The following is a 13,595-nucleotide window of genomic DNA, read 5'->3' on the forward strand; positions in this document are numbered from 1 at the left end:
TGTTTTTAAAATATCGCATGTATTCAGAAAGCACGATAGGACTTGTCTGGCGACCACTGGTTGGTCTGTCAGCACAGAGGAAGTGTCCACATTCGGGACCATCATCCTCGCAGGTAGAAGGGGAAAGGAAAGGACAGCAGCAATTTGGACCGTGGCGCTTCAGCTGCCGGCAGACCACCCGTCTTGGGGAGTTCTGACCTGGGAGGTGGTGAAGACGGGTGAAGGCAGCAGGTCTTTCTTTTAATTGTCACCTTGTACTTGGTATCATCTAGGGGAAGCTCCTGGGTTTTTCTAATCGTCAGCCAATGCTTACTCGTCTTTCCTCGTGCTAACTGGTAACGCTGCTGGGGTCAGTCCACACGGCTCCCTCCACACCGCTCATGGATGTGTGGGTAAGCACACGTGCACCGTGCGTGTATTCCCCGCCCCCCCCCTCGCCCCCCAACGATCGAGGTGGTGTGGGAGGGAGGGAACACACTGCCCGCGGGGTGTTCTACAGTAGCACTTACCCAGGCCGGAAGACAGAGAGCATTCCCCAGTCCCGATGGAAAAGTTTCCTTTTTATCTTATTTTTAACGGTAATGCCAGGGACCCTCTGACCAATGTCATGTTCCTTGGAAAGACTGAGGCACCGTGATTCTGTGAGAGGGGTTGTAAAGATAGAATTGTCCTTGAAAGGCTCTTCCACCGAGTTCAAAAACGCTCCAGGGCTGGCACCAAGGTGCCCAAACGCAGGGGAGCGGGAAGAGCGAAAGGTCTCTGCCTCCCAGGTGGGGGGGGGGGGGGCGTCGGGGGTAGGGAGGTCACGGACACCGGGAACAGGCTAAAGAGCTCCCGGCACCCAGGAAGAAGGGCCGCACAGATTTTTGGAAAATAAGACGAGGTCAGAGGTGGAGAGAGGGTGAGCAGCGGCGGTGGGAGCGCCCCGGGCGGGAGAAGGGGGAGGGGGCGGCGCGCGCCGACTCGGCGAGCCAGGGCCGGGGCCGGGCAGCCGGCGGGCCGGGCCGGGAAAAGCCGGGGATCCCGACGCGCCCGAGGCCGGCTAGGCCGCGCGGAGAGAGGGCGGCGCGCGAGGGGCGGCGGGGCGCGGGGGGAGGGGGAGGGGCCGGAGGGGGGGTGGAGCGCGGGGAGGGCCGGGAGGAGGGGAGCGGGGAGGACGGCCCGGAGTGGGGGAGGACGAGCCAGAGTGGGGGAGGGCCCGGAGGAGGGGAGAGAGGAGAGCGGGGGAGGGGAGCGGAGAGGCGGACCCGGAGGAGGGAGGGGGAGGGGCTGGGGGAGGGCCCGGAGGAGGGGAGGGAGGACAGGCGTGGGGGGGGAGGGGCGGGGAAGGCCCAGGAGGGGGAGGGGAGCGGGGAGGAGAACCCGGAGCGGGGAGGGGCCGGGGGAGGGGCCTGCGGGCCGCGCCGGCGGAGCGGGGCCGAAGGGGGCGGCGCGGGCACGGACGGGCGGCCGGCCGGGCCTGCGCCCGAGGAGCGGCGCGCCGAGGGGGAAGGGCCCGGAAGGAGCCGCCGAGCCGCCTTCCGCGCGCGCCGGGCCGGGAGGCGAGGCCGCGGCGGGCGAGCGGGCGAGCGGGCGGCGCAGGGGCCGAGACGAGCCGGGGCCGGGCGGCCGCGGGCCGGCGCGGAGGAGGCCGCAGGCGGGCGGCCGCGGTTGATGGCGGCCGGCGGCCGGCGGCGGGCGCGGGCCGGCGGCGCGGAGAGGCCGGGGGTCCGGCGGGCGTGAGGCGGGGGGCGCCGCGCTGCCGGGGAGGCGCTCGCTCGCGCGCTCGCCGTGCGCCAGCGGCCCATTGAGGAATTTCCAGACCTTTCACGGAAAGGCTGCTTTTTTCCCCTTTTTCCAAGGACGTTGGTAAGCGCGGTCCCGGCGGCGGGCCGGACCTGAGCGGCCGCCGCGGCGCGCACGCCGCTGCACGGTGGCGGCGGCGGGGCCCGGCCCGGCTGGGGTCCCTGTGGCCGCGGCCCGCGGCGCTGGCCGGCGGGGGGCCCGGGGGGCCCGCGCCCGCTCTCCGCGGTGAGCGCCGACATGCCGGGGGCGCGTTCTTCCTGCGGTCCGCGCCGGAGCCCGCAGCGCCAGCCGTGAAGAGATTTGCGGTCGGGGGTTTGTTTTCTGAGAAGGTCACAGTTTTTCCTCTTTTTCTTTCGGTTTTTTTCTTCTTCTTTTTCTTTTCCCTACGGCGGGGGAGGGGACCGGGGGCCAAGAAAGGACAGCATGCTGGCCGGTGCGAGTAGAGTGGAGCCTCAGTTCCCGGGGTCCTGAGAGCCCAGCGCACGGCACCCGACCATCCGGCCGCGAGCGGGGAGGCCCTCCTCCCGCCTCTCTTAACCATCGCAGCCGATTCGGCCCCGATCCCGACGTCCACACTGCAGGACCCTGGCGGCGCGGACGCGCTGAGGAACCATGAGTGTAAGGTTGCCCCAGAGCATAGACAGGTAGGTTTACGGATGATGTGCTTTTCAACACTTTCTTAAGGAAAGGCTGGGAGGGTGGGTGTTGCATTTGGATAAAAGGTTGCAAAGCCCGGGTCGGGGTGGGAGCGACCGTCTCTAGGGACCCTCCGGACCTGTCTGTGTGTTTATGTTCTGTGTGTGTGTGTCCGCGTCCTGATTCTGTGTTTTTTTAATCTACCAGCAATAGACAGCAGAGCTGGGAGAGCAGAAAGAGGGGCCGTGCTCCCATCAGCCTTTGACTTTTGCCTTGCTACAGGCTGATTTTGAGCCCCTAACACGCCAGTTTAGGGGGCGGGAGGCGACACGAGCCTGGTCACGTGAGTCCCCAGGGTGGATTGGGACTGGCTTTAGGTGTTGAGCTGCTGGGGGAAGGGCCCTGCAGGGGCGTGGGCCTCCGCCTGCTGGTTGCTACGGAATGGTGGGGCTTGGTGATGGGGTGGATTCCATTTCTAGAGGATGATGTTGCAGGCCTGACTGATGGGACAGAAACACCCTTTGCACCCATACAGGTCTGGATTTTTGCCAGTGGCTGATAATGGCCCGGCAAACGCACAGGGCACATTAGAATCTCTTGCTCTGCAGGCTTAGGGTTTAATTGGAGTCCTGCTTACGGGCGCACGTTCTAGGCTGGATCTTCTAAGCCGTTTTTAAAAAGCCTGGTTCTGCAGGATGGGCCTTTCCTCTGCCTAGGAGTTGTGGGCTCTCAGGCCTAACCTGCAGAGGCGCTGGGCCTTGGAGTCTGAGCCCAGGACCCACCCCCCACCAGCCTCTGCTTCACTGGTTACCACCGCAGTTTACAACTTTGTGAGGCGTTTGCCCGCACCCCCCCCCCAACGCTTTCTCCTTAAGAATCTTGACAGAGGGCTGCATTGTGGGTGCTGCACACATCCTAACTGGATGGAGATGGGTGGTTGCAGGACTGAGCACTGGCCTGGAGGCCGTGTGAGCGGAGCGGCAGGGAAGGGCAGGGAGCGGTGGTGTTTTCAGGCCAGTTAACCTTTGATTATCCATGCTAATAGTAATTTCTTTTTGGCTATGGAACGCGGCCTGAGTATAATCTGTCCCTCCCAGACACTCCTCTGCGTGTCGTCCCCGAGTCCTGCTTAGATCAGTTCAGCATCAGATCAACTCAGCAGTCCCCCAGCCCGGGACCTGACTTGGCAGCGGTGGGGGGAGAAGGCGGCCAGCCGCAAAGGACATAAGGCGTGTGCCCCTTCCCCTTGTTGTTGTCCTCTTGTAAAGGGGGGCCCGAGGTGCATCGGGGCAGGGAGGTGACATGGTTGCCGCCTTCTCTGTTCCTCCTGCTGGAGTTTGGAAATTCGTGCACCTGCCTTTTGTGAGATTTGAACGGTGAGTGATTTCTTAGAAATCGGGGATGTGAGCAGGTGGAAACCCAGGCTTAGGGGGGCAAAGAAAGAGGCCATGACGGTTCCCGGGCTAACGCGAGATGCCCCTCTGGGAGCCTGTGTATCTTCGTAGTCTTGTCGGGATTCATACAGCGCAAGACATCTTCCTAAGAGCTTTCGTAGGACGTATCTCATCTGGGCCCACGGCGTTTCTGAGGGGCAGACAAGTTGGATGTGATTCCGTTTTACAGAGGGGGTCACTGAGGCTCGGGAAGGATACGTGGCTTGCCCAGTGCCATCTTGCTGGACCAGTGGCAGAGTCTGAGCTCCGATGCAGGTTGTCAGGCCCAGGCTCTGCTGCTTGCCACACGCTAACAGGGTTTATGACTTGGTCCCGTGGAATGTGGTGTTAGTCTCTCCTTTTGACAGTAGGTGAAGATGCCTTTCAGTGTTCCCTTTGCACTTTTTTTTAAGGGTCATTTGTTTGTTTTTAATTTATTTTTGAGAGTGGGGGACGGGCAGACAGTCGAGGGCGAGAGAGAGAGAAAGAATCCCAAGCAGAGCCCAACATGGGGCTCGATCCCACGAACTGTGAGATCAGGACCTGAGCCGAAATTAAGAGTCGGATGCTTAACCGACTGAGCCACCCAGGCGCCCCTCCCTTTGCACTTTTTAACAGTCTTGGGGCCAACACTAGCTTCTGTAGTAACGCACTGTTTTCTCCTGGGGGATAATGTACCTTTGCACGCTGAGAGCATTCCTCGCCTCTGCCCCCATCTCCGCTCTCTTCCCCGTTAGGTATCTCCCGTTGTATCTGATCTCACCCCCGAGGCTGCGGGCTCATTCTGCTGGGCCTTTGACATCTCAGGTTCAAGACTCTGGATTTTAAATAATTCATGATTTTACTCCGCACTGGAGGGATTGAGCAGAAGGAATGCTCCAGATTGTGGCGTCAGGGTTTCTCTTATAGTTTGTCCACGTGCCGTGTAGGGTCTAGCATGAGACGCCAGACGAGCGTTTCAGAAAATTGAAGGACGTGGCTCCTGCCCACAAAGAGTGTGCAGTCTCTTTGGGGAGCGAGGGAAGGGTCCCGAAGACCAGGGAACGGGAACGGCAACACTAGGCTGTAAGCCGCGCACAGGCAGGGACTGTGTCTGCTTTGCTCAGCGGTAAGCTGTGCACACTGAGCCTTCGATAACTGTGTGACAGGTGATTGTGGGAAGGAGTGAGCGTGGCAGCAAGCAGAAAGTCTTCCATTTCAGATTGTCTCAGTGCTCCGGTGTTGGTTTCCCAGGTAGTCAAAGCGGGGTCGGAGAAGGCCTCCTAGGTGGCGTGTATTTCCCAGGGGATAAACCACATGACACAGGACCATGTTTGTGGGGAAGAACCCCCTCTAGGGGACGGACACCCGCGTCCGCTGGAACGAGGGGTATTTGTGACTGATCTTTGTCTCTCCGTATTAATCGGTTGTGACTGACACATAGGCCCCAGCGGCTGCTTGAGCCCCTGTCGGTTTTGCCCGTCGACCCCTCGTCTTCTCCAGAGATCCTGAAGGTGTGTTTGGTGCTGCAGGCAGAGGTGAGGATGCTGAATTCGTCTTATGGGAACGGTAATGAGTTCTGCTGAACGATCTAGATCCTTCTGCCTCGTCTCCAGTGACACACGTTTCCACGCCGGCCGGGTGGGTTAGGTGGCTGCGTCCGCACGGCAGCTTTCCTCCGTGCAGAGGAAGATAGCCCCTGTGAGGCCAGGACAGACGGCGAAGTAGGAGAGCTAAGCCAAGAGGCCCTGGTTTGAGCCCTGGCATGCCCCTTGACTCCGTGACCTTGGGCAGGTCACAGACCTTCTCTGATTTCCTCGTAGGCGAAACAAGCGTTCGCTTATGTGCAAGGCCTTCTGGTTCACAAACATTTTCACGCTGTGTGTCATTTGAGGATTATAACATTTATTGCGTCTCTCTCGTGGGGCTGTTGAAAAGAGCAAATAAGATAATATATTTCAGATTGCTTTCTAAGCTGTAAAGCTGTAAAGGAGTTCTAGGCGGTGAACTCCTGAATTTGATTTAGCGTCATGCGGTACTTTCTGAACTAGCCCAAAACAGATTTTGAGTAACTGAAGGATCCTTGCGTCGTTTCGAAGCATTTGACCAGAGTGAACAGGCTTTTTGTGCAGAAGTACGTGGTCGGAAGGAGAAGTACTTCTCCTGTGGTCTGTGCTGGGTGATAGACCTGAAGAATATGAGAAGAGGAAGCTTCTCAGGAGTTTTGATGAGTGGGAGGGACCGTAGCTACCTTGGCTCCCTTAGATTTGGGGTGGAAAGAATTTGTTTCGTGATCTCCGGCCATTCCCAATTGAGAGTAAATCCAGACCCAGCAACCGCCCTTATCAGAGATCTGAGGCTGAATGTAACCTTTCCCTGTCGGTAGCCTTTTTTCTAGAAGAGACTCAATCTTCGGGGTGGAGGGGGGGGCACAGGAAGGAAGGACGGTAGAGAGCCTTGCGCTTTGGGGAAGGTCTGCAGAGAAGAGACGCTGGGTGCCCAGACAGGGCTTATGTGGAAAGGAAGGGGGTGGTTCTGGGAACTCTTCCCACCTTGGCTGCAGGTTCTTACCGAGCCCCAGGTCCTAGAAATCCCCATTCAGCTGAGTTTAGATGGTTGGCCTCCCTCCCATTCAGAGCTACAAGTAATAAGCCCCCTGAAATGCTGAGTCTCCTCCAGGACATACTCTTGCCCCGTCTGGGGTGAGATGAGAGGTAGCAGCGGATTTGGAGATGAAACGTTGGGTGGTTAATCACCACTATGGCCGGAGCACGCTGAGCTCCAGATTCATTCACTTCAAAAGCATTTTTGAAAGAGCGCCTTTTTTTTTTTTATTTTTTTTAATCTTTATTTATTTTTGAGACAGAGAGAGACAGAGCATGAATGGGGGAGGGTCACAGAGAGGGAGACACAGAATCCAAAGCAGGCTCCAGGCTCCGAGCTGTCAGCACAGAGCCCGATGCGGGACTCGAACTCACAGACCGTGAGATCATGACCTGAGCCGAAGTCAGATGCTTAACCGACTGAGCCACCCAGGCGCCCCGAAAGAGCGCCTTTTGATTAACAAATTTATTTAGGGTTTTGTTTTGTTTTGTTTTGTTTGTTGTTGTTGTTGTTGTTTTTGGTCGGGCTACTGTCAGAGTCCTTGCCACCCATTTAAGAGAATAAATAAAAAATATGAAAAGTTAAGTGACGGTATGATTTCATCAAAAATAAAAAGATCTTATGAAGGGTAATGGCTCATTCCCAAATTAGTATAGAGACAGAGTCCCGGAAACTCATAACCCTCACGGAGTGGAGTTTGGGAGCCCGGGCCAGCACCCCGCACCGCTGCTCTGAAGGTCTGGGTGGGATCCCATGGGAGGGAAGGGCTTCCGTGCGTGTGTCGTCCCGGGAAACGCCACAGGAGTTGTTTTAATCTATGTTGACGGAGTCCGCTTCGTGTCTTCATAGTGGCACTTACCGCCTTTCGGTCTCCACTTTGGTGGCGTGTTAATCTTGGTTTGTTATTTTATTTTATTTTATTTATTTAAAGTAACTGTTTTTGTTTTATTTTACATTGGGGAGAGATAGAGCGAGCAGGGGAGGGGCAGAGAGATGGAGACAGAATCCGAAGCAGGCTCCAGACTCCACGCTGTCAGCACAGAGCCCGATGCAGGGCTCGAACTCATGAACCACGAGATCAAGACCTGAGCCGAAGTCAGGCGCTCAACTGACTGAGCCACCCAGGCGGCCCATTGGCATGTTATTTTAAAGCGGTTTATCACGTGGCCCTGAAGAGCCTCTTCGGGGACCCCCCCGGGGTCCGTGCATGCTTTCCCTTCTCAGCCCCTGAGTGGCCCATGGCAGGACCCGCACACAGCCCGGCTCTGGCCTCCAGGGTTACTCCTGCGCCCCATGGGGGTCAGCAGCGCTCACGAAGCTACAGGTACTGTCTCAGAAGAAAAAAGGAATCGTTCCTTCACTCAGTCACGCTGGGTCCCTCCCGAATGGATCTTTAGGGCTCTGAGTGACAGGGGAGCACATCAGCCCGCAGCCTCTTGGGCTCGGTCCCTCTGAGAGCATCATGCGTGTGTCCTTTCCAGAACCAGGACTTTTCCCCCAGGGATCTTGGTCTGGCCTTCCGGGAAACAGTGAAAGTGAAAGTTTGCAAAGACCAGGGAGCAGAGCTGGTGCTGCAGGGATGGAGGAGAGTGGAAGTGCGCTGAGGGGCCCGGAGCAGGGGCTGCAAGGTGCTCTCACACCTGGAAGGACACCCGGAGCTGTGGCAGGAACGTCACACGCGTCCTAAGGCTTAAGGGGTCACCTTGCCCTTTCCTGTTGGCTCCAGAATGGACACCTCTGGGGCTAGTTTGCAGCAGGTGGAGTGTCTCTCCCATACTGGCTGGTCCCTCGAGGAAGGTGGCTCCACATGGCTAGCACAGTTAGGGTCTCAGACTTGCCTCTGCTCCAGTTTAAGCCCATTTCATTGTCTTTTCATCCTGACTTCAGCGTAGGCCCTAAAATCACGAGTATTCTTTTATCTCTTTGTTTGACTTCAGGGTTTTCGTCCTCATTCTAAAGAACAGCAAACTAAGATATGAATGCACAAGGAAGGAGCTTTGAAAAGTCAGGGGAAGTGATTTCAGAGTCTTGATTTCCAGCACTTTCTCCGCCAGTATTTGAAGCTTACCATAAGGTGGTCTGTTGGGGTCTGTCGTCACCGGTCGTGGCCTGGCCTCAGGTGCTAGAGGGGACCGGGTGACTCCAGCAGCCTCCCAGGTGATGCCTTGTGATCTGTAGTCCGCTTGCTGGACGGCAAATATCTATCAAACAGCCGCACACCTAGCTCGGTCCTTGGTGTCCTGGCAGATAACATCGGGAGGGAACGTTAGCGAAACAGCACGTAACCACGAAAGGATAGTAGTAATGGCTCAAGTCCGTGTGTGTCGAGAGGTGCGTTCGGAGGAGAGGAGAGAGCGGGTGCTAAGAAAGGCAGCCGGGAGAGGGCAGGTGGAAATTGGGGAGAGGGGAGGGGCCGCGGCAGACACGCAAACAGCACCGGCAGAGGTTCTAGGTGGGACCAGCGTGGGGCGCGTCGGGGTAGTAAGATGGTGTGTGTTTGCAGAGCAGGGAGAAAGTAGGTTGTCGAGGTGGGCAGGATGGGGGGATAAAGGCGTTCGGACTCGATGCGGGAGGGAGAAGGAAGCCAGTGAGGTTTGTGTGTTACGTGGCAGAGAGAATGCAGACTGCGGACGTCGATAGGCAGATCGGAAGAGAGCCTGGGGCTCGCAGGCCGGCAGGGAGGTTGTGCGGCGGTCTTGGCAAAAGATAACGTGGAACAGAGAAGAGAGGCAGGACCCGAATGACACCGTGGAGGGGAAATCTGCAGGGTCTGTTACGGCTGAATCCCATTTGATTTCCAAGGTGTCGAGACAGGTTGGCTGGGAGGAGGGTCAGGCTGTCGCTGGAGAGAATGGGACCGTCCGTGAGTCTGTCTCCTATTGGCTCCCAGTAGTTTGCTGACTGTGGCCACAGCCAGCGATCACTTCCCTTGCCAACACGGCCCTTGGGTTGGGCCTCCTGACCACATAGTTGTAGTTCTTCGTGGCAGCCTCTTGAAGGGAGCGGGAAGGGAGTCGGGTCTGGGAGATCCCTCGGGAAACTGGTCCTGGTCTGAGGAGGCGGGCACGTGTGTGACGGGGATGAACTCACCCTGCACCCCCACGCGGCAGACCGGGCCCCAGGGCCGGGGGGGGTGGGGCATCTCTGCAGGAGAGGTGCTGGGACCAGAGTTACAGAGTCCAGGATTTGGGGCGAGAAGGTCTTTGTGGGAGCCCCCACTCAACCACCACCCGGCCGTGCGAATTCTGTGTTGTCAAGGTGGCTGGTGGGACCAGGACCAGACCGGCCTGGGCTCTACTCAGCTGTCATGGAACACCCGGGTCTGGGGGCTCCAGCCTGTGCTTGCCCTAAACTGGGGACTGGCAGACATTGCTCCGGGGACACCGAACAAACACGGGATGGTACTTAAGAACCCAGTGTGCAGGATCTCGTCCTAAAGGCATCCTTTGCCAGACACCCACAGCGCCTTTCCTTCCCTGCCCAGACCCCCCAGCTGGGGCTCCCTCCCAGCTGGGGCTCCCCCCCAGCTGGGGCTCCGTGGCTCCTTCCTTCAGCTCGGCCCACCTCTTCTTACTGTGCCCCCCACCCGCTTCCTGGGCCCACACGCCCCTCCGCACCTGTACTCGGGCCTGCTCTTCCCCCCACGACTTCAGGGAGGCCATTTCTGGTGAATGCCACCGCGCTTGTACGTCTCTGTCATTCAGTGTCCCTTCTGTACACACGTACAGCAGTTGGACTCTTACCCTTTGTGTAAAATCATTCACGTAGGGGTCCTAGCAGAACGCCGCACCCCTGGCGCCCTGTGGTCGGCAGGTGCCGGTGTGCTTCTGTCCTTCCCATGCTCTGTGTCGGTGACAGTGTCTCTTCGTTCCTGTGGGTGGATGTCTCGTGCCCAGCTGGCTCTCTCCATACGGCATGCACACCTGCCTGCTGTTAACTGACTTCACCTGCAGCTCCTTCTGGACATTTGCCATCCCCACCGGGCCTGGCCACGGAGTTTTCGAGGAAGCAGCTCTCTACACAGTGCTGCCGGGAACGGAGACCAAGAATTCAGTGCTCGGTCTTGGGCACTTGGCGTTTCTTCTAGGGACAGAGCAGCCTTGTTGGGGCTGCTTCTCAGAGGCCGGGGGATTTCCCCACTGGCGGCCTGGCTTCCGGGCTGCCTCTCCCCGAGGGGGTCTGACGGCACCGGGCCCACCCTGCTATTGTCCTGCCCGCCCCAGGCCCCAGGCCGGCCCCATTCAGTTCCCAGAGCAGACCCACGGAGAAAGGCTGCTGTTGTCTGGGGGAGACGGTGGAGAGAGTGCAGTCAGCAGCCCTGTCAATGGACCTTGTGTGGGGCCAGAGACGCACGCCCTTCCTGCTCAGGGCCCTGGGGACGGGGGCAGAAACCACTGCGTGCCAGTGTCTTCGCAGGGACAGGGCTGAGGTTCGGGAGGGTCCGTGCTGGCCCTCAGGTTAAGAGGTCTGGTCCACTTCTCAAACCTTCAGGGCTTCAGCGGGAGTGAGCTACACACACCACTCTCCGCTGGGCGGGGAGACAGAAGGTAGAGGGCGGTGTGTGATCCCACCGCGAGCTCTCTTCGGTGACACCGGCTGATGCACGCGGGAGGGACACCGAGGAAGGTTTCCTGGAGGGAGGGACCTTGAGGCCTAAAACAGAGCCAGGCTAGCGGGGGCAGGAAGGGCGAGGTGTGGTGGGGGGGGGGGGTGGCCTCGGGACAACGAATAGGTGAGCCTGGACGATCGTAAGGAGCCGGGGCCCGTGTCTGGGTTCGGGGGGTGACGTGAGTGGGATGCGCCATGAGGAAAACTGGGGTCCCTGTGGCGTCGGTGGAGCAGTGACAGAGCCGAGAGGCAGTCAGGCAGGGAGCTGCCGCCGGGGGTGGAGAAGGACGGTGGGACACTGAGCAGCTGGCTGCGTGGGGGAGGACGGTGCCCCATCCTCGGTGCGGGTGGGGGTCCCCCTCGAACGGGAGTGCCGGAGGGGACAGCGTGCTGCAGGGAAGGAGGAGCAGGGCGCACCCCTCTCAGGCGGTTGGAGGTGCTGAGCAGGCAGGGGCTGGGGCCCGGCGGGCCGCCCGCACCCAGGGGAAGCGAGAGCGGGTCCCACAGAAGAGGCTGGGAGGGAGCAGCGGGGAGGCAGCGGTGGAGTGTCGAACGCTCCCACGGGCTGAAGGCGGAAGGGATAGAGAAACGTCTGGACGTAGAGCATTTTCTTGGCCTCTGGGCCTGGAGGGCAGGCGGGAGCCAGTGTGCAGTGGGTTGAAGAGAGAAGAGAGGGTGAGGAGACGGTGACAGTCTGGTCCATTCTCGTACGAGGTCTGCTCAGCAGGAAGGGGAGGTCCTTGACGGAGGGACTTTGAGTTCAGTTTCTCAAGGCAGGACTAGGCTGCCCGGAGCGGAGGTTGCAGTTGTAGGCATCCGTCAGAATCATCTAGAGCCGCTAGAGATGTGTGTTAGCATACCCACGGCTGGGCCTCCCCCCTGGGAGTCACCTCCCTTCCCTCACCCAGGGAGGCGGTTTCCGACTCCCTGAGCTCGGATTGGGATCTGGCCTGAGCATTTGCATCTTCACCAACTTCCCGGGTGAGGCCCCTGCAGGTGACTCCTGTGCGGGTCGGGGCGGGTGGCCCACGCCTAGAGAACCACCGAGGACGCCTGTGGCCCTGCTTAGGTCTTCTGGTGCACGCACAACAGAGCTTTGTATGCGTGCTTCTCTCTGCTGGGAATCTTCTCAGTAGCTCGGGAACATCTGGGGGGGCAAGGGCTGGTCACTCTGTAACCTTGGTGTCTAACCTAGTGCCCCTTAGATGCCCAACACGGGATTTCTGGGCCCTCTGTGAAACCTCGTTTAGCCTTTTTCTGCCTACCTCTGGTGTAGGTGCCAATAAACCTGGTCTACTAAAGATCTCCAGGGGTTTATCTAATTTCATAGTGAACTAAAGCCAAAAAGAGGGTCAGAAAAGAATTGTACAGAAATTTCAAGATTTATAGTAAATGCCAAAATTGAATATCCATAATTTCAGCAATTCAGTTTTGTATTGAAAGAACACATTTTCTAACGTGGTTGGCAGACTGATCCCCGGCTCTGAATTTTCCAGCGGGCAAGATCCTTGACGTGCCATTGATTCCCCTTAGAATGTCGGCAGAGCTGTTAAAACGTGGGTCCTGCCCCCAGAGAGCTTCCGTCTCTGGAGCCCACTTCTGTGCAGTGGCGGTTCTGCCCTGTCAGCCCTCACTGCCCTCCACTGGCGGTGTCTTTGCAGGGTGGGGGTACCGTGCCGTTCCGGGGCCCCTGTCGCTTCCCTTGACATTGGGCTGAGGGACTGCACAGCTGGGGTTTCCGAGAGTCCCCTGACCCTTAGTCTCTCCTTGGTCTCATTTTCCTTTTTTCCCCCTGAATCAGTGGGCTGTTTCTTTCAACTTCTAGAAAACCCCCTACGTTCTCCAGACCAGTGGCCACAGAAGTCTGAGGTGTAGGTATGGGTCGTGGACCATGATCAGTGCGGGCCAAAGCCAGGCAGCTCCTGCGGGATTCCTGACCCCACTACCGGCCCTGGGATCATCTGATTATGCAGCAGGATCCCAGAGGAAATCCGGGTTCTCCTAGCAGGGCCCGGCATGGGCCTGATGGCTTTGCTGCTTTAGCGTTGGTCTTTCACTAGTTCTGAACTTGAGGCCCGACAGGTGGAGAAAGGACTGGGTGCGACATGGGGGCAGAGACCGCTCCCCTGTCAAGATCCTGCTGCACATTTGTTGGTCTGGGATGTGGGAATTTTGTATGGATTCAACACACGTATCAGATACATATTCAATGTTAGGCAGTGTTTTAGGCACAGGGGATACACTGGGACTTAAATTGCACCGGGGAAAACAAACAAGTGAGCATATAACTTGCTTTCGTTGTTGTCTGTGATCCAAACATAAGTGAGTTTAGTAAAAGCTGGGTTTGTAACTGCCACAGGAGAGGCAGGACGGGGATGTGTCAGGGTGAAAAGAAAGATCCGAGTCAAGAGGGCGGTCAGCGTTTGAAGCAGGGGAGGACATGGTTGGTGGGGAGAGAAGGAGGGCAGGTATAGGAGCCGGGAGGGAGCACTGATGGCCTCCTTTGTACTTTGCAGTATAACGTATCGTTGGTGGAGCGGTTTTGTCTCT

At 58.3% G+C, this 13,595-nt stretch overlaps 1 protein-coding gene across 6 annotated transcripts in view; it reads left to right on the forward strand.

Moving 5' to 3' along the window:
* Positions 1–2,061: 2,061 nt before the first annotated feature.
* ARHGEF11 (Rho guanine nucleotide exchange factor 11) overlaps positions 2,062–13,595 on the forward strand; it is an 87,191-nt gene continuing 75,657 nt past the window's right edge. For 3 of the 6 annotated variants that reach the window (XM_047092815.1, XM_047092816.1, XM_047092818.1), the window contains exon 1: positions 2,064–2,429. In XM_047092815.1, the coding sequence (XP_046948771.1) occupies positions 2,398–2,429 (32 nt within the window). In that variant the 5' untranslated portion in view covers positions 2,064–2,397. Of the gene's footprint in view, positions 2,430–13,595 lie in introns of all 6 variants that reach the window. The other 3 variants (XM_047092812.1, XM_047092817.1, XM_047092813.1) reach the window with 2 other exon arrangements.

The sequence above is a fragment of the Lynx rufus genome, unplaced genomic scaffold (assembly GCF_022079265.1).
Source record: "Lynx rufus isolate CCGP_SWC_20201006 ecotype Redwood Valley unplaced genomic scaffold, mLynRuf1.p SCAF_31, whole genome shotgun sequence".
Classification (NCBI taxonomy): Eukaryota; Metazoa; Chordata; class Mammalia; order Carnivora; family Felidae; genus Lynx; species Lynx rufus.